Source organism: Erithacus rubecula (genome assembly GCF_903797595.1).
Source record: "Erithacus rubecula genome assembly, chromosome: 22".
In the NCBI taxonomy this organism is placed as follows: Eukaryota; Metazoa; Chordata; class Aves; order Passeriformes; family Muscicapidae; genus Erithacus; species Erithacus rubecula.
The window spans coordinates 4,560,153-4,582,420 of NC_136674.1; the positions used below are offsets into that span (position 1 = coordinate 4,560,153).

The window sequence follows — 22,268 nt, forward strand, 5'->3', positions numbered from 1 at the left end:
TTCATCCTGCCCTGTCTCATCCCAGTCGTTGTTGGCATTCCTTCAGCCCCTGTCATCCCACTCCCTCCCTGCCAACCTTCTGCCCACAGCACTCAGCAAACTTCTCCTGGTGCATTTGGGGGTGCCAGGGGCTGGGAGAAAGCAGATGGGTGTTAATGGGGATTTGAAGGGAATTTCGAAGGGAGCAAGGAGGAGGAATTGTTAAACAATCAGAGCAAATAGCTTATCCCAGCTGAGCTGGGGCTTAGGCAGGCTGAGCAAATGGCCAGCCTGTGTCCCAGCGCCTCGGAGCTGCTCAAGCCCAGCCCTTCTTTTTATCCTTATAAAGCTCGCAGTAAAACAGCAAGCTGGTTCCCGTTATTGGTAAACACTCACCCTGGCAGATAACGGCCGTGCTGCTGGGTGGTCTCCCAGGGTGGCGGCAGCACTTGGGTCGATGCCTTTGCTCTGGTTGTTTGATCACGCTCCGGGCTGGAGGTGCTGCTCCTCCGGCGACTGGCACTGCTGGTGCCAGCCTGGCACTCACAGCATCCCCAAGGACAGCTGGAGAGGCTGGGGCAGGAGTGGGGCTGAGCATTGCAGAGCCCACATCCCATCCACAGCCCCGGGAGGCCAGGGACCAGCTGGGTGCCGTGGGTATCTCCAGTGTGCAGGCAGTGAGGTGGCACAGGTGCACCCCCTGGCATATGGGGGTGCTGCCCTCTGAGCCATTGTAGGGGTTCCTTCTCATCTCCAGGTGTCCAGCAGACAGCTCTGCCCTTCTCCTCAGGCTGAGCAGCCCAGCTCAGGAGGGATTCCTGGGGCTGGAGATGGCACCCCTGGGTGGGGAGAGCAGGGCTGGATGCCTGCCCAGCTCAGCACAGGAGCTGCCAAGTTGCTCTGTGGCTTGGCACAGCAGAAGCCAAGGGAAGTCAGTCAGCAGCACCAGCAGAGCCTGGGAAGCCCTGGGGGCTATGGGGCATGTTAACACCTGGGAGAGCTGAGACCTGCCCTGGAGCCATGGCTTTGCCTCCTGGTGCACTCCAGTGGTTGCTGGGAGACTTCTCCATCAAACCCAGCCAGGGGCAGCAGGAGAGCTGAAAACACTGGTCCTCTGCCTATACAAGATGCTGCTGCCCTCAACCTGTAAAAGGATCCTGGCCTGCCCTTCCACAGGCATGATTGAGCACTTTAAGTGCCCTCCTGTCCTGCTGCCTTGTCATGGGGACAGAGTAACTCATCTCCCACTGCTACCACAAGCCTCCCAGAAGCACTCCAAAGCCAGCAACTCCCTGTCCATGCACGGGTTGGTCACATATTCCCCAGGATAGCTGTCAGTATGGGCAGGAGGAAGCCATCCCCTGGGCCTGTGGCTGCTGGGGACAGAGGCCATGTCCCATGGGCAGACTGCAGAGAGGCACAGTGCCCTTCCCCCAGCACTGCTCCCTGCTCTTCCCGGGGATGCAGCAAGGGGTTAAGCGCTTGGCTTCTCGTTGGGTTTGTTTCTCTTGCTCTTTAACCTGCTCCGTGCTCCTTGAGCCTGACCCCGCCATGGAGAAGCCAGGCCTGGTGCAGAAGCACAAACAAGCCTCCCCTTTGAAGCCTGTTTAGCTTGGAAGCAGGAAGGCGGATTTCGGGAGGGAATACCAGCTTTTCCTGTTTGATGTTCCGTTCTTGCACGGCTCCCCCCACCCCGGGCCCAGCCGTGCATTGTGTGGAAATGGCAGCATCAGGTCGGTAGCAAGAAGAGTCTCCAGCCAGGGAAGAGCAAAGCAGCTCCACGCAGATTTAATTGGAATACCCAGACAGTGAGTGCCAGTCTCACCATGGAACAGAGCGATCACGCAGGCTCCCCGGGCAGTGATTCACAGCACTGGGGAGAGGCCTCAGACCCCGAGCTCTCTCCCCGAACCCCCCAAGGAATGCATAGTTCCCACTTGAACTCAGGACTTGGCTCCAAGCTCGGAAACAATCTTCAGAAATGAAGCCATGGCTCAAACACACACACACACACACACACAGAGGGCGCGGAGGCTCCCTCGCACACACGTGCACACCAGCTCTGTGCACACACAGCCCCGTGCACCAGCACAGCCAGGGGACACTGGTTTGCACATCTGGAAGCACATTTGTGTGCCCAGCCCTGCTGCCAGCTGTGAGGCTGGGCACACAGGGGTGTGTCCACATGTGCTCATGAATGTCATCGCTCACGCAGTGCTGCTCTTCCAGCAGCCCCAGCACCCAAGGGTTGGTCCCTCCTGAAGCTCTGGGGTCCCTTAGGCTCATCAGGCTGGAGCAGCTGGAGTTCCCAACCACTTGGCAGCAGTACAAGGGGTTCCAGTCAAGGTGAACAGGCTGGGAATCCACCTGGATTCCAAGCTCGTCTCGAGGCAGGACAGATGCGCAAAGCCAGATGGGTGAGGTGTTGAAAGGAGCGTGTTTCCTGCCAGGAGCACGGGGTGGTGGCTTCAAGTGGGAAAACAGGCCTGGGATTTGTGTGGGAAATAGTGCCAGGGTGGGAACTGCCTGCTTCCTGTTCCCATGTGCAGCCCTGCAGTCAGACAGTGCAGAGGCAGGCAGTGCCACACAGGCAGGAGGCACAGTGCCACCAGCCATCGCTGCGCTCGGAGATAGAGCAGCAGGATGCAGGAGTTCAGGGTTTCCTGACACCCCCAGGCACAGATGTGCTGTTGGCCATGTTACAGGAGTGTGGGGTGGGGGGCACAGCAATACTCCCCAGCATTTGGCTTGGCAGGACCAGTTGCCCTCACCAGTTACACTGCGGGGGTGAGGTGCCTGTGCTCTCGGGGCCAAGCCAGGTGACCCATGGAGGTGGAAGGCAGCAAAGCTTTTCCAGACCCGCAGCCAAGTCCAGGAGCACAGGGACACTGCAGCAGCTGAACCCAGATTTCCTGAGCCAGCTGCCAGTGCCCCAGCCCCGAGGCCTTGGCAACTTGCGTGCTCCAGCAGCAGGTCACGGGAGCACCTTGTCCCATAGTAACTGTACCTCCTCTTCCTGTTTGAAGTGATAAACGAGCTGGATGGCCTGGCCAAGGGCCCAGAGATGGAGCACCGGGCTGCAGGCTATGCCCGCCAAGTGCAGGAGAGAGCCAGGAAGTCCATCGAGTTCCTGGAGGAGCGATTCGAGAGCCGGGACAACTGTTTGAGGGCTCTGACCAGCCGAGGCAACGAGCTGGAGTCCATCTCCTTCCGCAGTGAAGACACCACTGGCCAGCAGGTGAGGGGCATCCTGGACTCTGAGAGCAGGGAGTTCTTCCCCACCTCCTTGGGGAAAACCAGACACCCTGAGATCTGTGAGTTCTGGGCAGGGGTGGCTCTGTGCCCCCTCTTTGAAGGTGGCTGAGCAGGCCCTCGTGTCTCAGCTCGGGGCAGCCCTGCTCTCACTGAGCTCTGTTGGGGTGTCTCAAGGTGGTGCAGCAGTCAGGGTGGTGGGGGTGCAAAGTTTTCCCTGCCAAGGGTAACCTTGCCCTTTCTTTTCCAGGGAAACAATGACGACCTGATTCTGTCCTGTTGCCTCCACTATTGCAATGACAAGGCCAAGGATTTCATGCCCTCCAACAAAGGTGGGACATCCTCACATCCTCTGTTGCATTCCAGAGACTCCTCCCGTTTCTCTTTCATGTCCGTTGGATCTGTTCCCTCCTGCATTTTGCCTCTTTCAACACCAAGGTGCCACCTCCTGCCTCCGGTCAGCCCCAGGCTGTGGCCCTCCCACCTCATTGCCAAATGTCACCTCATGGCACCTTGGGGATGCCCCACCATAATCCTCCACAGAGCCATTTTTGTGGTGACAAAGGGCCAGAAAATGCCTCCTCCCCACGACCCCTGATGCCTTCTGTCCAGGACTTTTTTTCCTCTGGATTCCTGGTTGGCATCAGTCATGTGTGCTGGGACCAGACAGCCTCCAGGCAGTTGCCAGGGCGGCAGGGATGGGAATCACATCAGCAGCTGCCCAAGAAATCAACCCGCATTTGTCAGCACGAATTCTTAGCAGCTTAACTTGTCAGATTCACAGAGAAACCGTCACCAAATGTTTATGTGCAAATGATGCTGAATTTTGAAATCATGTGGATTATGGGGAATGGGGCCTGACAAGCTGACAGCCTCTGGTTTGTAACAAGGAGGCGCGTCACCAGCGCGGGGCAGAGGATGTTTATTGTTACACATTTCTTAAAGTGTCCGCGCAAAACCTCCCGCTCCCACTTGAGGCAGCTCTCAATCCCTGGCCTGCCTTCCCACTGAGCCCCCAGTTCCCTTCCTTCCAGCACAGGCACAGGCCAGCTGGGCACTCTCCCGCCATCCCCAGCCCCGACACCGTGACCGTAGCCCGCGTTCCTGGCCACCCTCCCCTTCCCTCGTCCTGCTGCTCCCTGCGCAGCCAATCTGGGCCCATGTTGGGCTCCCATAAACTCTGTTTTTTCCATTCCCGTCCTGGCTCGGAGGCACTGTGTTTCCTGTGCTCATAGGAACAGTACTCTGGTCACAGGACCCAGCTGCTTACACATACCCCATATGCTTCCCCTGCCTCGCACACACGTAAGCGTGGCTCCCACATCCCAGCCCGGCGCGTTGCGTGCGGGGCAGCTCATCCATCTGGGGGCAAGATCCCTTCGCTTCTTTCTCAGGCACCAACTCTCAGTGTCTGTCTGAGCCCCAGCCAGAAACGCCTCGGTGTCAGTGGCGACTCCAAAAAAACTCCGCAAAAAGTAAGGGGTGGCTTTAGATCTTATAATGAGATCAACAGAATAATAGCACCAGCTTCCTGCTGGAGCCAGGGTCGCAGGCTGTCTTCCTGGCCTGGGTCAGGCAGGGACCTCCTCTTCCCAGCCTGTGGCCAGTTCACCACCCCAGTGGGCAGTGGGCAGTGCTCACAAATCATCCCTGGGCAGCAGAGAGGGGAGCAGGTGGCCTTGGGGATGCAGGGCTGTCTGCGAGGCCCACCAGGAAGCTTGGCAAGGAGCTGAGAGCTGGGAGCATGGAGGGCAGAGGATCACCATGGGATGGGTGGAAGGCCCGTGGCAGCTCTGAGCTTCACCGTGCCCCGTGTGTGTGTCTCGTTGCAGACGATCCCATCCGTTTGCTCAGGGAAGTGGTTTTGCTGACGGACGACCGGAACCTGCGAGTGAAAGCGCTGACCCGCAACGTGCCAGTGCGGGACATCCCCACCTTCCTCAAGTGGGCTCAGGAGGGCTGAGGGGGCCAAGGGGGGCCCAGGGCCCCTGAGCGAGTCACGCAGCCCCCGAGGGGATGGCGGGAGCCCGGCTCCAGCGGCGGCCTCGCCGCGCCGCCACCGCCGCCAGCCCACCACGAACAATAAACGCCACGTCTTCAACCCACCCCAGAATGGCCGTGCTGAGAAGGGCCCCCCGAGGGCAGAGCAGCTGGGAAGGTCATTGCTGCGGATGGTTCACGTGGAGGCTGGGCCCTTGAGGGTCCCGCCGGCCTTTGGGCGGTGCCAGCGCGGAGCTGGAGAGCCCCGCTGGCGAGGGAAGCTTTGGGTGAGCCCTGTGCTGGATCACCGGCCTTTTGCTTGGTTTGCTTGGGTGCAGAGAGCTCGAGTCACGCCTGGGTGGCTCTTTGGGTTTGTAGGCTGCGTAGGGCAGAGATTGGGGACGTGCCGGCACAGATTTTGGGATTGCTTAGTCCAGCCTGTACCCCTTGGAGAGGCCGTGGACTTCAAGGGCAGGTTTCCCCCTGCCCCAGCCTGTTTGTCCTGCATGGCCAGACAGCCCCAGGTCCCCATCCCCTTCCCCACCATGTGCTGCCCCATGCAGGAGTGCTGCTTGCAGAGGGGTTTGTCCTCTCTGTGGTGCGGGGTTTGCTTGTTGAGTTTCATTTTTCCAGTGTAGGTTAGTTTTCAGGTGTGTGCCCTGTTTGCTTTGCTGGGGGAGGCTTTGAACACCCCCATAGCTGCTTTAACCTCATCTCCTGCCCATCCCAGCTGTTACTTGCCCCTTCCTTCTCCCCTCAACCCTTTAGTTCTACCCTGCTACCTTTAGGCACGCTTTTGACCTATGATTCAGTGTGAGGCTAACAAAATTCACCAAGGACCCCAGGACCAGCTGTCCCATGGGTACTGTGTGTCCTCACATTGCCACAGGCCCCTCTTCCATGTGGGATCTGGCTTCTGCCTGTGGCTGCAGAGTCAGAGAGAACCACAGAAATGCTCAGCCCCATTATTTTCCTAGCTGAGAGGGTCCATGGATGGAGCCATTGCCTTGCCCCTGGGTCATTTTGCTCTTGGATTTGGAGTTGGGGTTCTGCTAAACTTTCCACATTGTCCCATCACCAAGTGTCCCCGTCCCCAGTGACACACCAGATACAGAAGCTAAGAGGGAGCATTAACCCCTGAACCAGAGCCCCTGGAGCTCTGTCAAATCCCAGTCCCATGAGCCAAAAGTGGGAGCAACCCCAAGGCCACCCCTGGTCCCTGCTGGGGCACCACGGCCGTGGGAGGGAAGTGTCAGAGGTGGCAGAGGAAGCAGCAGGACAGAGCCCAGCGTTCTCCTTTGCTGTGTGGGGGGCTCAGACCCGGTGTCTGCATCAGGAAGAGCAGTCACCCCTGTGCCAGCTGCCCAGCACCAGGGTCAGAGCCTGGGCAGCACCACGGACACATGGGGTTGTGCTGGATAACCTGCCAGAGCAGTGCCCAGCCCGGGGCAGTGGGCACAGGGGCTGTGTGAAGGGCACAGCCCAGCCCACAGAGACTCTGGGGTGCCCACGGCTGCTGTGGGGCACATGGAACCATCAGCACAGCACCCACACCCCGGGTCCTTGCCCACAGCTGTGCTGGCTGCCAGCTTTGCAGAGACTTTGCCTTCTCCATGCCAGGTGTGTTTCAGTGTTTGTTTTCTTATGGCGCTGCCCCAGTGCTGCTTTCCGAGGCCCTTCCCGAGGTACCACCAGCCCACAGGGTCCTGCAGCTCTGCCACATGTGTCACAGGCTCAGCCACGGGACAGTTTTGGTGCCACCAGACCAGCTGGCACAATGGCAAGCAGAGCTTGAGCAGCTGGAGCCATCCCTGCCAGGCTGCTGGGAGCCCTTGTCCTGGGGCAGCGCCCGCTTTCGGGTTGTTAAGTTGGTTTTAATAATTTTTAGTATTAAACCTGTGTCAGTGCAGTGTGGCGTGTCATTTGCTTGTCAGCACATGAGCTGCTGCTGAGGTGGGGTGGGGGACACCAGGGAGGGACAGCAGTGGGACACGTTGTGAGGATGACAGTGGCTCTGTCCCACCTGCATCTCTTGCTGCCCTCCAGCTGGGGGGTCTGGGCAAACCAGATGCATGACAAACACCCTTGGGTCTTCTCCCTGCATCTCTGCACCCACAGACACCCCCCGGGGGTCATTCCCAGCAGTGCTCAGCATCAGCCCTGCACCAGCCAGGCCCCTCCCCACAGAAGAACGCGAGGCCACGCGTGTTAATGTCACTTTATTGCTCATTCCGTTTCGACTATAGAAAAAAAAGAGGGCGAGAAGCCCGTGTACAAATTGGACGTGATACAGGGGGGGCCGGGGCCCCGCTGGGCGCTGCCAGCTGTGCTTTGGGTGCTGCCACGGCCGCCAGTCACCCCACGGCAGCTCCGGGGGACACGGCCGGCCCGGGGCCCGGGCCAGCCCCGGAGGCTCGGGGGCACCGGGCAGGAGCGGCCAGCTCGGGATAAGGCACAGTGGCTGCGAGGCCGGGGACAGGCGCTGCTGGCGGCCGCCCGGAGCCTCGTGTGCAAAGGAGAGGAGGGGGCTCGGGAGGGGGGAGAAGCTTCACATTAGCCCCAACGGAGGGGTCAGGGCACGGGCCGGGGGGATCCAGGCTGGGGGGACTCTGCCCACACCGAGCAGAAGGTGGGAGAGGGGGTGCGGTGGTGGCAGAAGGTGCCCGGGGGGGACTCGGCCCCAGGTCACATGCACCCCTGGGCTCTGCCCCACGGCCCCCTCCCACCTCCCGTAGCTGACAAACCAGAGATCGCTTGTCTTTGTCATGGACCCCCCGGCCCGGCCCGGCCGCGCTGGAGACGGGCGTCTTTGGCAAAAATAAAAAAATAAAAAATAATCAAGGCGAGTGGCCGCCCGAGGGCGAATCCGCCGGGTCCGGGGCTGGCCCGGGTGCCCCGGGCATCCCTGATGGCGAGGCAGGGCCCAGGGGCTCAGTCTGGGACAGGCCGTGCCCCACCTCCCAAAACCACGGGGAGCAGCCGGCTGAGCCCCTGCGCTCGGGACGGGAGCTCAGTGCTTGCTTCGGGGCGAGGAGCATCGCGATTCCCCGGCCTCCCCAGCACGGACGTGACCGCCGCTGCCCCGTCCCGCGCCTGCTGCTCGGAGCCCCCCCGTTCCCCTCCGTCAGTCTGTCCCCGAGCCCGCGGCTGCTCGGGCTCACACCCCCAGCCCAGCGCTGGCCGCTCCCGCTCCGGCCACGACGGACGAACTACTCACGGCGGTCGGGGAGGCACAGTCCGGGTCCCGTCGCGGCAAAGCCGAGCCCCGCCGGCTCCCAACCGCGGGGCCGGAGCGACGCGGCGGCTGCCGAGGGCGGCCCCTCGCCGGGGGGCGGCAGCCCTGAGGTAAGGAGCGGGCTCATGTCCTCCAAAGCCTCGGGGCGCAGCCCGGCCTCACAGCTTGTGCGTCGGGGGTCCCGGCACCGCCACGGCAAGGGGCGGAGGTGCCGCGGGGTCAGTCCCTGATTTATCGGCTTCTCCCGGGCGAGCCGGGGCGCTGGGCGTGGGACACGCCGTCCATCCATCCCGGAGCAGCTCTCGTGGGACCGTCGCTACGAGCGAGTTCTCCGGGACCGTCGGCAGCGCCAGGGGACGAGCACCCACCACCTCTCGCCCCCCCCCCCCCCGCCCCCAGATCCACACGGGGCAGCGAGGGGAGCCCAGCGGCCCCCCCCAGCCCCCCGGCCAGGCCGGTGCTAGGGGGGCGAGTACGCTCTATTGTCAGGGAGCGGCCTCGGTGGTGGAGGTGTGGAGCCTGCGCCAGCACCTCGGCCGCCTTGTCCTGGCTCAGCCCCAGGTGCTCAGCCGTGAATTTGGCCAGGGGGTAGAGGCTCTCCATGGCCTTGGGGTCGCTGAGGAAGTGCGAGGTGTGGGGAGAGCAGCTCGGCCGCCTTCTCCTGCTTGAGCCCCAGCTGGTCGGCGGTGAGGCGGGCCATGGCATAGACGCTGTCGGGGAAGTCCAGCTTGGCTTTGCCGTCGGGGCCGGCCGCGTGCATCTTCATGTGGCTGATGAGGTTGCGCTGCTGAGCGAACTTCCCGCCGCACACCTGGCACTCGTAGGGCTTCTCGCCCGAGTGGATGCGCATGTGCTCGGTCAGGCGGTACTGGCGGGTGAAGCGCATCCCGCACGCGTCGCAGGCGAAGGGCTTCAGGCCGAGGTGGCTGCGCATGTGGCGGGTCATGGTGCCGCGCTGCGTGAACTTCTTGCCGCAGATGGTGCAGGGGTAGGGGCGCGTCAGCCAGTGCGTCTTCTCGTGCTGCCGCAGCGTGGCCGGGTCCTTGTAGGACTTGTCGCACGAGGAGCAGCGGTAAGGCCGCAAGATGTCACCCAGCCCCGGGCCACCTTTGTCCAGGAAGGGCACGGCCTGCTCGGCCGCCGCCTTGTGATAGAGCTCCTCTTCGTTGTGGGCCTCCACGTGGGCGTTGAGCTGCTCGGAGCTGGGGAAGCCCTTGCCGCAGGGGATGCACACGTACAGGTTGTCGCCCCAGGCTCTCCGGCTCGTAGCCCAGGTGGTTGCAGTAGCGGTCCAGCGCGTCGCCGGGCGAGGGCCCCTCGCTGCTGCCCGTCTCCTCGCTCGTTCGTTATCGGGCTCTAGGTCGTTGCTCTCCACGCTGGGGTAGCGGGCTGGCGGCGCCAGGCGGCGATTCGGCCTTCTCCTCCCTCTCCCTGTCCTTCTCCGCCTCCCCCTCGTCCAGGTAGGGGCCCAGGGCTCGTGCTTCATCCAGCGTACATCAGCTCTCGCCCGTCGGCGCGGGGCAGCGGGGGCTCGGCGCAGGGCGGCGTGCTGCGGAAGGGGTCGGGGGCGTGGGGGTGCCCCCCCGGCTCTCCGCCCCCGGCGGGGAGTCCTTGTAGGCAGCGGGGTGGCTGCCCAGGAGGCCGGCGCTGACGGGGGGGCTGTCGTGCCGTGGGGGCAGCGAGGGCTCGCGGGCTCGCTGGCAGCAGGCGTCGGTGGGAGCTGGGCGAGGGGCCGGTGGGGCTTCTTGGAGAGGTCGAGGCCGCAGGGCGGCGAGCAGTGGCGCTCGGGCGGCACAGCCCGTGCGGGTGCAGCGGGGTGCCCTGCGCGGCGCGGCGTACAGCTCCCCGCACTGCGTGTTGAGCGGCGCCGCCGGCTCCACGGGCGGCAGGTCCACGGGCCGCGGTGTCCCCGTACAAGCCTGGATGACCGGCGTGGCGGCCCGCAGCCCGCGGCCCAGCTTGTAGGGGGCGTAGCCCCCACGCAGGTGGCAGTACTTGCCGCTGCGCTTCAGCTTCTTCTTGCAAAGGGCCACCAAGCCGGGGATCTGGAGGTAGCTGGCGGCAGCCAGCACAGCACCCAGGCTCTGCTCGCTGCCCGGCTCGCACTCGGCCAGGCGGCCGGTGTAGATGAAGTCGAGGATGAGGCGGAAGATGCCGGGCTCACCATCTCATGGTCCAGGTTGAGCAGGTTGTCGTGGACCACCAGCGACTTGAGGTAGGCGCTGCTGGCGGCCAGGATGTTCTTGTGCGCTCGGAAAAGCGCGTTTTGCCCACGATGATCACGTCGCACAGGAAGCCCTTGGTGCGCTGCGTGTTCAGCTGCAGCAGCAGCTGCCGCGAGTGGCTCGGCACCTCCATGGCGTCCAGCATCCCGCTCCTCGCCCGCCGCTGCCACACCGGCGCCGCCCGTCAGCGCCGTGCCCGGCCCCACACGCCCACGGCAACGCGCGGGGGGCTCGACGGGCGCGCCCGGGGCTTCAGCCACGCGTGGGGGTGCGCGGCGCGGGGGGGGCGGGTCTCAGCCCCACGCACCGCTGCCTCCCGGCCGCTCTGCACGGTGCCACCGCTTATATGGGGGCTCGTTCCTCGGCGGCTCGGGGGGGCGGGAGGGGGGCGAAAACCCCCGGAGGGTTTTGGAGAAAGTGACATCACCCGCCGCCGCCGCCAGTGCCGCGCCCCGGCCCCGCCAGCCCCGGGACCCGCGACCCCGCGCCCACCTGCCGGGGGAGAGCGGGGGGGACACCCCGAGGCGGTGCCCGCCACCCGCCCGCGATCCCCGCGCCCCGCCGCTGTCCCGCGCCCCGCCGCGCCTCCCCGCTTTTTATGCGCCCCGGTCCCGCGAGGCGGCCGGCCGGACCCCCCGGACGCCCCCCGCCCCCGTTTCCTCTCCCCCCCTCGAGGTGAGCGGGGGGACGATTGGGGGTGTGGGGGGGGAGCGGGACCTCCCCTCCCCGCCTCCGTCCCGGTGCCGGTGCCCCCCGCCCAGGTGCGTAAAGCTAAGCGCCCGCGGAGCTGCTTTTCCGGCTGATTCTCCCCGTATTTCGGGGTGTTCCCCCCCCCCCCCATCCTTTTACCTGGGCGTCCGGTGGCCTCCGCCAACCAGCTGAGGTCTCGGTGAACTCTCATGGCTCAGCCCCGGGGGGGCCGCCGCCGGTTGCTGCACCCCTCCACCCTCCTCTTCCTCTGCTGCTTCTCTTCCTCCATACCCCGCGCTCCCGGCCGGTCCTACGGAACGGAGGAGGAGAAGAGGAGGAGGGTGGTTGTGGAAGAAGCAGCAGCGGTTCCTCGGGGTTCCCGACGCCGCCAGCTCGGAGGTGAAACCCGGGCTGCGAACTCCCGACCCCGGCCTGAACTCCGAGCAGCGCCGCTGGCTGTTAAAGGGACGGCGGGAGGTTTTCCTCCTCCCATCCCCGGGCGGGGCACCGACAAGCCGGGCCCCCCCCTTTGCACACCCCTCCCTCCCCATCCCGGTCTCCTCCTCCTCCTCCCAGCCCGGTATTTCCCTCCTCCCGGTCTTCTCCCGCAGCGCCCCGACCGCCCCCTCGGGGGTCTCTATCTTTAGGACATCGCTCTTTGCCCGGGGACACCCCGGGTGGGGCCGGGAGCCCCGAAGAGGGGGGGACCCGGGGTGTCCCCGGGCAAAGGGCGATGTGTCCCCCCCGTCGGTACCGCTCGTAGGGCGCCATCTAGCGGCTCCCGGTGCGCTCCACCCCCCCGGTACCGGGGGCGGCTCCTCCCCGCGCAGGTGGGACCCGACGGGGCGGACGGTGCTGGGGAACGATAAAGTGGAGAGGTTTTGCTTGCCGCCCTACCCGAGGGACGGATGCCGATACACAAAGCGGGGTGGCACCCGTCGGCTGGGAAGGCTGGAGTGGGTGGTGTCATTTTGGGGTGCAGAGGTGGAACATCGTGTCCTATGTGGAGATGATGGGGAACGGGTTCTGGGGAGCAGGGAGAGACAGCAGACGGCCCTAATTTGCTGGTGATGGGGGACAGCAGAAAGCGGGAGGGGCGCGCAGCGCTGCGCCCAGATGTGGTGCGGTGGCCGTGGCTCAGGTGGGCTGGGGACTTGCGGTGGTTTGGGATGAGGAGGAGGAGAAGAAGGGGAGGCAGAGGCACGTTTCCCGCCAGCTTCATCCCTCCAGCCGTCCCTGAAAAGGCTGCTGGGCTGGGGGTGCAGCATGGGGTACCCCCCTTGGCGCGGAGGGAGCCGCCTCTCGCTTCACACTTTCACTTCTCCTTTCTCACAGCCGCAGCCTCTTGCACAACCTCCTGGTACAGCAAAGCCGTGATGGGCTTCCCCAGGCCGGCTGCTAATCCGGGGGTGTCCCGCTGGCACCCCCTGACCCAGCAGGGCACCCCGAGCAGTGGCCATCCCTCCCTCTTGGGCTCTTAAGGTTTCACCCCATAACCCTGTTCCATGGTAAATGGGAGCCAGTCGGGTCCCTGGTGCCTGGGACAGGGCTTGGCCAGCCCTGAATTTGGGACCAAAAAGGATTGGTGCTGGCAGGGAGGGTGCAGGATAGTGGCAGCCCTCAGCATCACTCACCTTCACCTGCACTCAGATTCCTTCAGATTCAGCGTGTCCCGTTCAGTACGGAACGTCACCCTGAGGACACGGAGTGTCACTGCCGTGGGGACCCTGCGATGGGCTCATCCCAGGCACCGGCTCAGAAATCCCCCTCCCTGCTCCCCAGGCTGGGCTCTGGCCCACAGGAAGCGCTGCGATCCTGGGAGCGGGACGTGGGCGACCCTCGTTAGAGCCGCGGTTTAATCCCAACTCCCCGGGCACTAATTTCTCCCCCCTTCTCCCATTTTCCACCCCCCCCCTTCAATTAACGGCTGGAAGTGTTTCAGGTTCTGGCAGCGAGCTCTGGACGTCGCTGTGAGCGATGGCTCCCGCGGGCTCCGTCCCGGTAATTTATGGGGCTGAGCTGCATAAATCACGGCAGCGAGCGGCTCCCCGACAGCTGCATCCCCCGGGGCCGGCCGGGACCCCGGGCTGCCCCAGCTACCTGCTGAGTGACGCCGAGCCCCGGGGGCAGCGGCCGAGGGAGGGAATGGAAAAACCCTTCACCTTTTCCACCCCCCTTTGCAGCTCCTCTCCCATTCCCGGCCTCTCCCAGGAGCAGAGGGGCGGATCGGTGCCCGCGGGGGTTTGGGGCAGGTGGAGGGGGGTTTCTCGCACGAGTGTCCCCCGTCCCGTCCTGCTCAGCCTTCTGGAGAGATCCTAACACTGCATCCTGAGCCAGCGTTCTGCACCCAGAGCTCTCAAAAACTGCCGGGTCTCGGCAGGGAGCTGCAGCCGATGTCCAGCTCCGAGGGACGGGGCTGCAGCACCGCGAGAAGAGCCGGCGGCGGCGGCCGGGAGCGCGCAGCGAAAGGGGCATTTTCGCCTCAATGTGCTGAGCAGATTGGAACCAGCTCTGGTTAAGTCATTGGCTCTGTTGGGTCTGAGCTGGAGCGTTTCCCGCCTGTGCCCCTCCCCACGATCAATCAAAGTTGCAGCAAATTAGCCCAGATGCTGGGAGATTCGGTTCAAATCCAGCTGTGGTTTGGATCGCGTTCGCATGCCTGGCTTCATGTGGGACCTGGGCTTTTGGACAGGATACAGCCCCCCGGTCTCTGCAGGGCCCTGTTTCCCAGCGCAGCCTCTCCCCAAAGCCCACACATGTCTTCCATTACGGCGCGTTGGCCAGCGGGGCCGCATCCGGCAGCGCCAGGAGCTGCAGCCCCCCTGGCAGCTCTGCTTTCCCGGCGCTGCTGGGGCACAGCAGCCCCGAAACTGCGGCCCCCGTGTGTGCAGGGGAGGTGTGTCCCCTCCACCTGGGCTGGCTGGGCGGGGGCTGCAGCTCGTGACAGTGCTGAGCTGCTCCAGGCTGGGCAGGGATCACCGCTGCACATCCTGAGCTGCTCCAGTGCCAAGCCCTGCCTGCAAAGCAAGGCTGGGGCAGCCAGGATCCTGCCAAGTTCTCCCAGGGTGCTCCCCATCATTGGAGGATCCCCGAAAGGCAGTGGGAAGGGCAGAGCATCCCTGGCACAGCCCAGGCCTGGCCAGGCTGGCTGCTCTCTGCTGCGCTGTCTGGGTGGCATGGCTGGGTGGACAGTGGGAGTCATTGCCTGTGGGGTGATGCTCAAGTGGCTGGGGGGCCCTTCTCTGTGGAGCAATGCTTGATGGGGCAATGGGGGCCCCTTTCTTGTGGGGTGACACTAAGAGGATCCTTTTTTGCAGGGTGACAAGGTGGTATTTCATTGAGCAGGGCAACCCTTCCTTGTGGAAGGATATCCAGGTGCACAAGAGACAGAATCAAACAGCAGGAGCTGAGATTAGGAGAGACCTCAGGAAGTCCTCACCCAACCCTCTGCTCCAGCAGGGCCACTCAGGGCTGGTGCACAGGTCCTTGCCCAGGTGGTTTTGGACATCCCAAGGACTCCAGCACCTCCCTGGGCAGCCCATGCCAGAATTCCCCCGCCAGTGTAAAAGTGCTCCCTGATGCTCAGAGGAAGCTGTGGGGCTCATCTCTGCCACCTTCCCCCGGCACTGGGCACCACAGAGCTGAGTCTGTCCTCTCCACACCCTCCCTCCAGGGGTGTGTATGCACTGATAGGTCCCTGGAGCCTTCTCCAGCCAGTCCCAGCTCTGTGCCTCTCCTCATCAGAGAGATGCTCCTGTCCTTCACTCTTCTTAGTGGTCCTTCCCTGGACTCTCTCCAGTATTTCCATGCTGGGAGCCCAGCACTGGACCCAGAACTCCAGGACTGAGCAGGGGGAAGGATCCTGTCCCTGTTGACAACCAACACAGACAAGGACACCATTCACCTCCTTCATCCCCAGGACACATGGTCAACTTCCTGTCCCCAAGGTCTTTTCCACTGCACTGCTGTGCAGCTGGACAGTCCCAGGATATCCCAGGGCTCAGGGAACTTCCTCCCCAGGAGCAGGGCTTTGCAATTCTGAACTGGGGGCAGTGGGATCCCATCCTTATGGGGGGATGTTTGGGAAGACAAGGGCACTCATCCCTGTGAGGTGATGCTTTGTGGAGCAATGGGACCCCTTCCTTGTGGGATGATACCTGATGGGGTGACAGGACCTGTTCTCTGCAGGTGGATGAGGATCCTCTCCCTGTGGGTCAAAGTTTGGTGAGATGATGGGACCCCTTTCCTCATGGGTGATGCTTGGAGGCAGTGGGACCCCTTGTGGGAGCAATTTTCAGTCAAACAAGGACACCCATCTCTGCCAGGTGTTGTTTCCTGGGGCAGCAGAACCCCTTCTTTGAGGGATGACACTTGGTGGGGTGGTGGAACCCCTTCTCTGCAGACAGGCAATGATCTCATCCCTGTGGGATGATGCTTGGTGAAACTATGGGACCCCTTCCCGAATGGGTGATGCTTCATGGGGCAGTGGGACCCCTTCCTTGTGGGGCAGTTCTCAGGAAAAGGCATCCGTACCTGCCTGGTGGTGTTTCCTGGGGCAGTGGGACCCCTTCCTTGTGGCACAATGCTCAGATTGGGTGAGGAACACTTCCAGCAGGGTGGCATTTTGGGGCTTGAGATGATGACACCCCTCTCCTTTGAAGTGGAGCATTGTGGGACAACAAGATGCCTTTCTTGTGGGGTGATGTCCAAGCAGGTGAAGACCCCACCCCTGTGGAGTCACGATGGCACAATGAGACCTCCTTCCCCTCTTAGGTGGGGCGACACCACCCCTTCCTCCTTCAAACCCCCTCATCGATCACCCCGTTCCCACTCACCACCTTCCCAAGCCCTGCAGGTGACCTCCCCCTCCCCACCCACATCACCGGGCCCTCTCTCCCCCCTCCCGCGACAGGGACACGGCTGCAATCGCTGGTGGGAAGCCCACGAGATGGCAGCAACGCGCCGCGCTCCGGGATGCGACACCCCCTCCTCGGGGGCCGCGACCCCCCACTCCGCATCCCGCTCCCCCGGCCCCCCGGTGCGCCCGGGGGGACCGGGCCGTGCAGTGGGGGGGTCGCGGGCCCCGGAGGAACGGCGGAGCTGCGCAGCCGGTTGCGGGTGGGCCGGCCCCAGTTGCTGACTAATCCCGGGGCTGAGTCACGGTTGCGGCGGGGGAGCGCTGCGGCAGCGATTTCCCCTCCCCTTCCCCAACCGGAGAGCCCCGACGGGGCGAGCGCCGGTGCTGCGTGGGAAAAAAAAAAGTGGGGGGAGAGAAGAGGGGAACACCCCCATCTAGCAGGGGGTGGGTAAGTGCGTTTGGGGAGTCTGGGGGGAGGGTGCAGCACCTTGAAGCAGAGTGCTGGTGGCAGGATAGGGGAGGTGGCTGCGGGGCTGGGAGGGTTAATCTCTGAGCCGCTCTGCAGGTATTTGGGGGTGTGAGGGGTAAGGGAGTGGGGGGGGTCGTGGCTTTGAAGCCCCGTAGCAGCGTGTGGCCTTTGCAGCAGCGTGCGGCCTTGCGCAGCGGGCGGATGCTGGTCGGGCGCCGCTGCTGCTGTCAATGACAACGCCGCTGTTGCTGTGTTACCGGTGTGATGCTCCGCCAGAGCAGCGTGAGGTCAGACGGCTCCAGCAGGAATGGGGGGGATGCATGGATGGATGGATGGACGGACAGATGCATATAACGGGGGAAAAGGATGCTTCCAAATCCCCCTGGATACAACTCCTAGGCCCCTCTTGGGGGGTGCTGACACTGGGGAAGGAACAAGGGCCAAAATTACCTCCCCATGAAGCCGCAACCTGTTTCTGTCTTAGCACTGACAGTTTTTGGGGGACCCAACCCAGGTGGGAGTGAAGCCCCCATTGTGAGGCTGGAGGGGTCAGGGCAGCACGGTGCTGCAATGAGTTGCTCACCCCACATATTCTAAACTTGCCCCTCAGCACTGCTTTGTGCTGTGCCATTATCCTGCAGCGCATTGGAGTGGCACCCACGGGTGCTTGTGACACTGGGAGGATAAGGGGTCTCATGAGGGGACACGTGGGAAATGCTGCTCAGGACATTGTTTGGGGGCGAGGGATGGAGGTGGGCAGGGGGCAACCCCAGGCTGGTGTCCAGTTGTTGGGGACCCCTCGCAACCCTTTCCCGTGATGGGGGGCTCTGACCGCCCCACATCAGCTGCCTTGTGGTGATGCCACAAGACCAGGATGGGGCCACATTCTGTCCTAGCAGGGTGGTCAGGGGCGATGGGCACCCAGGGTTTCCCGTGGGTGCCTGGATGGAGACCTCGTGTTTGGGGCAGGGGGGTGCCCCACACCACTCCCAGGATGACGGGACCCCCAGGTTTTTTCTCAGTGGGTGCACGGCCCTCGGGTCTGGCAAGCAGGTGCAGAAGGGAATGGTGGGGGTGCTGGTGCTGCTCCTCGAGCAGCCAGGGATCGGGGGGGGGACTCCGGAGGAGTCGGGGAGGGGCCGGGTCCCCGTTGCAGCCCGGACCCCCTGCCCGGCTCCGGCCGCTGTCCTCCCCCCGCGCCGATATAAATAGTAGCGTCTTCCGTTCCCTAAATTTCCTCGCTGACGTAGCGGCTCACGTCATTGTGTAGGTTGATGCTTTTCCTATGAATGAGCCGAGATCCCCGTTACTACGAGCCCGATCCTATAAAAGCCCCCCGCGCGCTGCGGACAGCGCAGCACCGACACCGGCGCCGGCCACCGCCGGGAGCCGCGGGGCCCCTGCCGCGGCCCGGCCGCCGCGGGGCCCGCAGAGGTAAGGCAACCGGCGGGGCTGGCCCCCAGGTAAGCGGGGACGGAGCCCGGTGCGGGGGCGGGAGGGGGCAGCGGAGCCCCGCGGCAGCGGGAGCTGCACCTGCCGGGCCCGGGGGCGGGGGCGAGGCGGAGCGGAGGGCAGCGAGGGCCGGGGCCGGGGCGGGAGGGGGGAGCTCTGCGGCGGGCGGGGGCGGTGCGGTGCCGCCTGGCGCAGCCCCACGTGCGGCCGGGCGGCGGGGGCGGCGGGGCCGGGCGGCGGCGGCGGGGGCGGTGCGCGGGGGCGGGGCGCTGAGCGCGGGGCCGCCCCGGGGGGCGCACGGCGGGGACCGGCCGCCCGCACCGTGCAGGGGTTGGTTGGGGGGGAGAGGAGGGAGGGGAGAGGTGCGGAAGCGCATCTGTGTGCGGGGCTGTGCGTGCGTGTCCCGCTCGGCGGTGACAGCGCCGCTGTCCCCCCTCTCCGAGCCTCCCTGCAGCCACCCCCGACGGGACCCCCCTCAGCCCCATCCCGCCGTGCCAGGCGCTCTCCACCGCCGCCTCCCTCGGGTTCCCCCGCAGCCCCGTGTCCCCAGCCCGAGTGCTGCCGGCTCCGCAGCCCGGGGTGGGGGGGGGTCGATCGCCTTCACCCCGCTGCGTTTAAAGAGCGCGGAGATCCCGTCGAGGAGAGCCCGAGTCAGAGCGTCGGCACCTTGGCTCTAGACTGCTTACTGCTGCGTAGGGACAGGACAGTAACAGTCTACAGTCATGGCTACTGAAGCATGACCCACCGCCGGCCCCGGCCCCGCACCGGCCCCGGGCCCGCCGCAGCGCCGGGGGGGCGGGCGCTGTCCGTGGTGCTGAGCCGTCGGGGAGCGCGCCCCGACGGGGGCGGGGGGGGAAGGCGGGAAGGGGCGGAGCTGGGGGGGTGTCCCGGTGCCCGCCTGACCCCGCTCTCTCTTTCCCCCCCCGCAGACACCGACCCCCCCGCGGCGGACGCCCCCCCCCGCCTTCCCGCTGCAGCCCAGGTAGGGGGGGACCCCCGGCGGGGCGGACACGCGTGGGAGGGCAGGGAGCGGGGAGGGGGCGGTGGGAGGATGTTACCGATGCTGCCGATGCTACCGACACTGCCCCCTCCCGAGCACCGGGAGCCCCCCCGCGCCGGCGGCGGGGGTCGGGCGCGCTCGCTGCGGTGGCGGGGACGCCTCCTCGCCGTCGCCAAGGCACCGGCTGCCCCCTCCCGACCCGGCCCCCCCCACTCCGACGCCGCCCGGGCGACCGTGGCTTTAGATTGTTACTGTGCCGCTGGGGGGGTAACAGTCTACAGCCATGGTCGCCGGGACAGGCGGACTCGCACCGCGGGCAGCACCGGCTCCCCCCACTCGCCCAGGGGTCCCCGAGGCGGCGGAGGCGGGGCGGCGGGGGTCCCGTCGGGGGCGGCCCGCCTCCCGGGGCAGTAGGAGCTCACATGCAGGATGCAGCTCACCGCACATCAACTCTTACTGTTCGGGGGGCGGGGCGCCGAGCGGCTCCTCCTCGGGCAGCGGGAAGGATGGGGACCCCCTCCTCGGATGGCCGATCCTGCCCCCCGCCCCGCAGCCCTCACCTGCCCTCCCGGCGGGGACCCGGAGCCCTCGGGAGCGTCCCCGCCGGGCTCGTCCCGCCGCATCTGTGCGTTCGCAGCCGGGGTCCCGTCCCCCCGTGCCGTGCCCCGCTCCGGGCACCGCGGGCCGCTCGCGGAGCGGGGCTGGCGGCCGGGCCGGCGCGGCGGGGACTGAGCGCGGCCCGCGGGGCCGGGGCGGGGGCGGCCGGGGCGGGTCGCAGGTTGCACAACCCGCCCGGCGCGGCCAGGAGATTCCTGAGCGGCGAAGTCAGAGCGGCCCGGCCTGCCCGGCACCGGGCACCGGGCCTTCGGCAGCCGGCGGCGACCGGGGCTGGCCGGGCAGGGCTCCTCGCGGGGGGCACCGGGGACTCACAGCCCTGCAGAGAGGGGGCTGGAAGGGCTTGCAGTGACCCCACAGATCCCACAGGGGAGGAATCCCAGAGGGACACCGGGGATGGAGGGTCAAGCCCAAGTGTGTGAGGGTGACAGTGGCAAAAAAAACAAGGAGAGTCCCTGAACAAGAACTTTCAGTCTGGGATCCTGCAGCACAGGGCTCCCGTGGGATGAGTGGGGCTCACACAGGGTCCCCTGCCCACACTCTCCCTCTCCAGAGCAGACCCATTAGGATCCCTCACCCGTCCATGGGGTCAGGCACCTCGCAGCTCTGCCCTCACCCTGACAGGCATGGCCACCACCAGGTCCCCAGGGGACAGCAGGGCCACACTGGGACACGGGAGCCACGGGAAGGGGAGGATCAGAAGCAGCAGGTCCCCGCTGTGCCCTGCCATGTCTCTTGCTTGTTCCCTTTGATTCCCGCTTTTCCCATCGCTGCTGTTGGCGACGGGCCAAGCACCTCACACCTCCAGGATGGGGATTTTCAGGTAAAACCACAGCTATGTCCAGCACATCCACACTGCAAAGTTGCCAATGCCACAAAATCCACCCTCCACACCCTGGGAAACACCCCCTTGTTTGTGCCCTGTTACCAGCATCGCAGTGAGGTCCAGGCCATGGTGCCATCAGTGTTCCTTCCAGGGTGCCCCGGGTGAGGGGACATGTCCCGTGGGCAGCACTGTGGCCCCTTGGACCCCACACTCCAGCCCGGGAACGTTCCAGCTGCGCTGTTATTTTGAAGGCCAAGTCTCTCCCGCTGACACCCTGGAATCAGTTTTCCTTCCAGAGTCCTTAAAAATATCCTGGATTCCTGACACTGGGACTTGTCTTCCAACGGCGCTTCCAAGCCACCGGGCCTGGGGCCAGCCGTCAGCGCCGGGGGACAGAGCCCGTCCAGCTCCTGTGCTCCTCCTCAGCACCGAGATCGCGGCGCTGCTGGGAAGGAACGTGGTGCCAAGGAGGATCGCAGCCCCTGCCACGGCCTCTTCCATGGTGGAATGGTGCTCAGAGGGGCACAAACGCTGCCCCACCTCGGCAACGCACCCAGCGGCTGCACAGCGTGTCCCTGAGCACGGCCAGGAGGGTGGGAAGGGTCTTCCTGGCATCTCCAAGCCATGACCCTACAGAGCCCAGCGGCTGAGGATTGGGGTGGGAGACCCCATTGCCTGCAGTGAAGGTCCCAAGGGACTCTCCCAGCCGGGATTTCCCTGTGCATCCCTGGGAAAGCACGTGGCCTCAGAAAACTTTCAGGCAAAACCTGTCACCCACTCCTGGCTTTTCCAAGTGGCATCCTGGCACCGTAGGAATTTAGGGTGGGCCCGGGGGGGCTGAGTCAGCAAAGCTGGTGGGGGCTGCAGGGAGAGGTGCTGCTGTTGCCCCCCCAAAGGCCAGGCAGGTGCCCACTGGCCCCACACGCTGTTGTTGCCATCTGACAGCTCTTGGCGAAACGGCCTTTTGTGATTCAGCCGTGTTTATCCCAGCCTGCAGCCCGGCCCAGCGTGGGTTTCCATGGAAAACTTCCATCCAAAACAAGGAGAGAGAAGGAGCTACAGCAGGAGTGACTCAGCCACAACTGGAAGCTTCTGCGAGTGAAGCAGGGAAGGGGGGGCTGTTCCCAAAGGCTTGGTCCTGCTCCAGCAGCGGGGCCCAGCCATGCTCCCGGCTGTCCCCTGCCCGTGCCACTGCCACTTCACAGGCAGGAGCTTGGCAAGTCTGGGGGAAGCCTCGCTGTAAAACTACCTGGGAAACATATCAGCCTCCTGGTGTGCCCCCTCCCCACGCCTGTGGCAGGTCCTGCTGGCAGGGACAGAGGAGGAAGAGAGTGAGATGAGTAAGGCTCAAACCCTGATGCCAGGCTTGGTGGGGTGTTGTATTTTCCAGAGCTGTCTGCAGGAACCCCTACCCGTGCCTGGTGTGCTCCAGGTGGGTGGCTGGCAGGATGGGCAGTGGCAGTGACCTCGAGGTGGCAGTGGCACGGGGGAAGGGGGGCAGGGAGCTGGGAGAGGTGGGAAAACAGCTGGGGGTTTTCAGGGAAGCGGCAGCACTGGCAGCATCTCAGCTGCTCCTGCCCTCCCTGGGACACTGGGAGAGGGCTGGGGGCTCTGGTCACCCAGGGAAGGGGCAGCAAAGCTCTGCGTGGCTGAGCCCTGGACTCCATGCCCACAGCAGGCTCCTCAC

General features: G+C 64.9%; 2 protein-coding genes and 1 long non-coding RNA gene across 4 annotated transcripts in view; 1 reads left to right on the forward strand and 2 right to left on the reverse strand.

Annotated features, from left to right (window-relative positions):
• SMG6 (SMG6 nonsense mediated mRNA decay factor) overlaps window positions 1–7,120 on the forward strand; it is a 103,935-nt gene extending 96,815 nt beyond the window's left edge. Inside the window, exons 17-19 of one of the 2 annotated variants that reach the window (XM_079324819.1) lie at window positions 3,006–3,217; window positions 3,482–3,563; window positions 5,064–7,120. In XM_079324819.1, coding sequence (XP_079180945.1) covers window positions 3,006–3,217; window positions 3,482–3,563; window positions 5,064–5,194 — 425 coding nt within the window. In that variant the 3' untranslated portion in view covers window positions 5,195–7,120. The remainder of the gene's footprint in view (window positions 1–3,005; window positions 3,218–3,481; window positions 3,564–5,063) is intronic. The other variant, XM_079324820.1, reaches the window with a different exon arrangement.
• A 295-nt stretch (window positions 7,121–7,415) lies between these two features.
• HIC1 (HIC ZBTB transcriptional repressor 1) lies at window positions 7,416–10,854 on the reverse strand. The gene is given in 14 exon segments (XM_079324823.1): window positions 7,416–9,082; window positions 9,084–9,695; window positions 9,697–9,791; window positions 9,794–9,846; window positions 9,848–9,917; window positions 9,920–9,937; window positions 9,940–10,042; window positions 10,045–10,135; window positions 10,137–10,187; window positions 10,189–10,237; window positions 10,240–10,278; window positions 10,281–10,607; window positions 10,610–10,717; window positions 10,720–10,854. Coding segments are annotated over 14 exon segments (2,118 nt in total). The 5' UTR covers window positions 10,817–10,854; the 3' UTR covers window positions 7,416–8,677.
• A 4,401-nt stretch (window positions 10,855–15,255) lies between these two features.
• On the reverse strand, window positions 15,256–21,993 carry LOC306811244. Its single transcript, XR_013776638.1, has 2 exons — window positions 19,701–21,993; window positions 15,256–16,090 (listed from the first exon to the last, which is right to left on the reverse strand). It is a non-coding gene; the product is annotated as an uncharacterized lncRNA (long non-coding RNA).
• Window positions 21,994–22,268: the final 275 nt, after the last annotated feature.